Source organism: Bos javanicus, chromosome 15 (genome assembly GCF_032452875.1).
Source record: "Bos javanicus breed banteng chromosome 15, ARS-OSU_banteng_1.0, whole genome shotgun sequence".
In the NCBI taxonomy this organism is placed as follows: Eukaryota; Metazoa; Chordata; class Mammalia; order Artiodactyla; family Bovidae; genus Bos; species Bos javanicus.
The window spans coordinates 43,558,577-43,560,253 of record NC_083882.1 but is presented as its reverse complement, the minus strand read 5'-3'; the positions used below and the strand labels follow the sequence as shown (position 1 = coordinate 43,560,253).

Here is a 1,677-nt window from a genome sequence, read left to right as displayed (position 1 = left end):
AAGCACACGTGAAACCCAGGGCTTCTTAGAGAAATAGCTGATTCCAAGTTTAGGATAGAAAACATACAAGAGGAACTTAGCAAATGCCAGAGAGCAACCACAAGAGTCATGGCAAACAACTCAGGCACCAACTTGAAGGGACTCCCAACAGCCAAGATGAGACAATAAAGACAATAATTGTCATGAAATGAAACCCATCAGGTAGGTTGGTAGCTCACTTGAAAGTGCTAGGATCAGAAGGTAAAGAACGCCATATGCCACCCACTTCAACTGCCTACTATACAATGCTGTTTTTGCGCTTGATAAGTCAAGCATTCGTGTAGCATTACATTCAAGAGAAACGTTTCTCGTACTTTGGGTTTAAGATCCTTGCCCCTCCAGTTCCGGTGTTGTGACATCTGACTCTTCATCATTGTAAATATTTTCAGCCATTTGCCATATCTGCATGATGTTATCCTCAGACACCGAGCAAATGACCCAAGGCTCATTTGGGTTCCAACTAAAATCTGATATCTTGGCAGTGTGTCCTCCATGAATAAACAGGAGTTCTGGAGGCCCATCTTCTGCATCTTCTGCTGATTGTTCTTCTCCAATTTTGCTTAAATCCCACACATTCAGGCGGCGATCAGTACCACTTGAAGCCAGAATGGTTTCGTTATGTGGAGACCAGTGGACCTGGAAAATTTCATCTTTATGAGATTCAAAGGTATGGAGTTTCAATTTTAAATTACGCAGATCCCATAAAGCTACAGTCTTATCCGCAGAGCCAGTTGCGAGAATGAACTCGCTGTAGGGATTGAAGGACAGGCAATTGACCTCGGCAGTGTGCGCATCAACCAGGTGGCTCGGCTTGGAGGTGGTATTGGACCTGGTGTCCCATATCATAAGTTTCTGATCATCAGCAACAGATCCAAACAAGGACTCATGCAGCAGGTGCCAGGCCACATCCTCTACAACAGCCGAGTGGCCGGTAAAAATTGCTTTAGCATCCACAATTTTGCCTTCCTTTGGTCCTGCATTAATATCCCACAGACAGACGGTATGGTCATCAGATGCACTTAGGAGATGTCCACTCAAATTGGAATTCCAAGAAAGGCCATAGCCTTCCTTTTGGTGGCCTCTTAGCCTAAGGTCAGGATTACACTCTCCACTTGGGTCTGGTTTAGCAGGGTGCTTCGTATAGTCAAAAACCAGCACATCAGAAGATTAATTTCTAAGTTCCTAACAATTGTTTTAAATAGCCACCTTCTGAGGATAACAGGGAACCAGTCCAGTTCATTATCTTAAAAGTTGAGTAAATAAAAGGAAAGAATTAAATATTTATCCTACCTTTCCTATACAAACTCTATTCAGAAATCAAATAGATGAGAGGGTAGCATCTCCTTATAAAATTACTCCCTCTAATAAATGAAAACAAAATAATAGCTTAGAATATATCCATATTGAAACCTCCAGTGCACTGGTCACCAGATGTAGGTGTTGAACATCAGTGGCTGCCAACACCAATAGAAGTGAACACCAGACATGATGTGGCACTTGGTAAATGAGCACATGCCTAGAGTCTCATCAGTGCAGTGCAGTTCAGTCGTGTCCAACTCTTTGCGACCCCATGAACTGCAGCACGCCAGGCCTCCCTGTCCATCACCAATTCCCGGAGTCCATCCAAACTCATGTCCA

General features: G+C 43.5%; 1 protein-coding gene across 1 annotated transcript; it reads right to left on the bottom strand.

Moving 5' to 3' along the window:
* Positions 1 to 353: 353 nt before the first annotated feature.
* LOC133260939 (histone-binding protein RBBP7-like) lies at positions 354 to 1,203 on the bottom strand (the record flags this gene model as incomplete). The annotated part of the gene is made up of 1 exon (XM_061439564.1): positions 354 to 1,203. A coding segment is annotated over one exon (843 nt), but the record flags the coding sequence as incomplete, so codon positions are not given.
* Between the last annotated feature and the right edge of the window lie 474 nt (positions 1,204 to 1,677).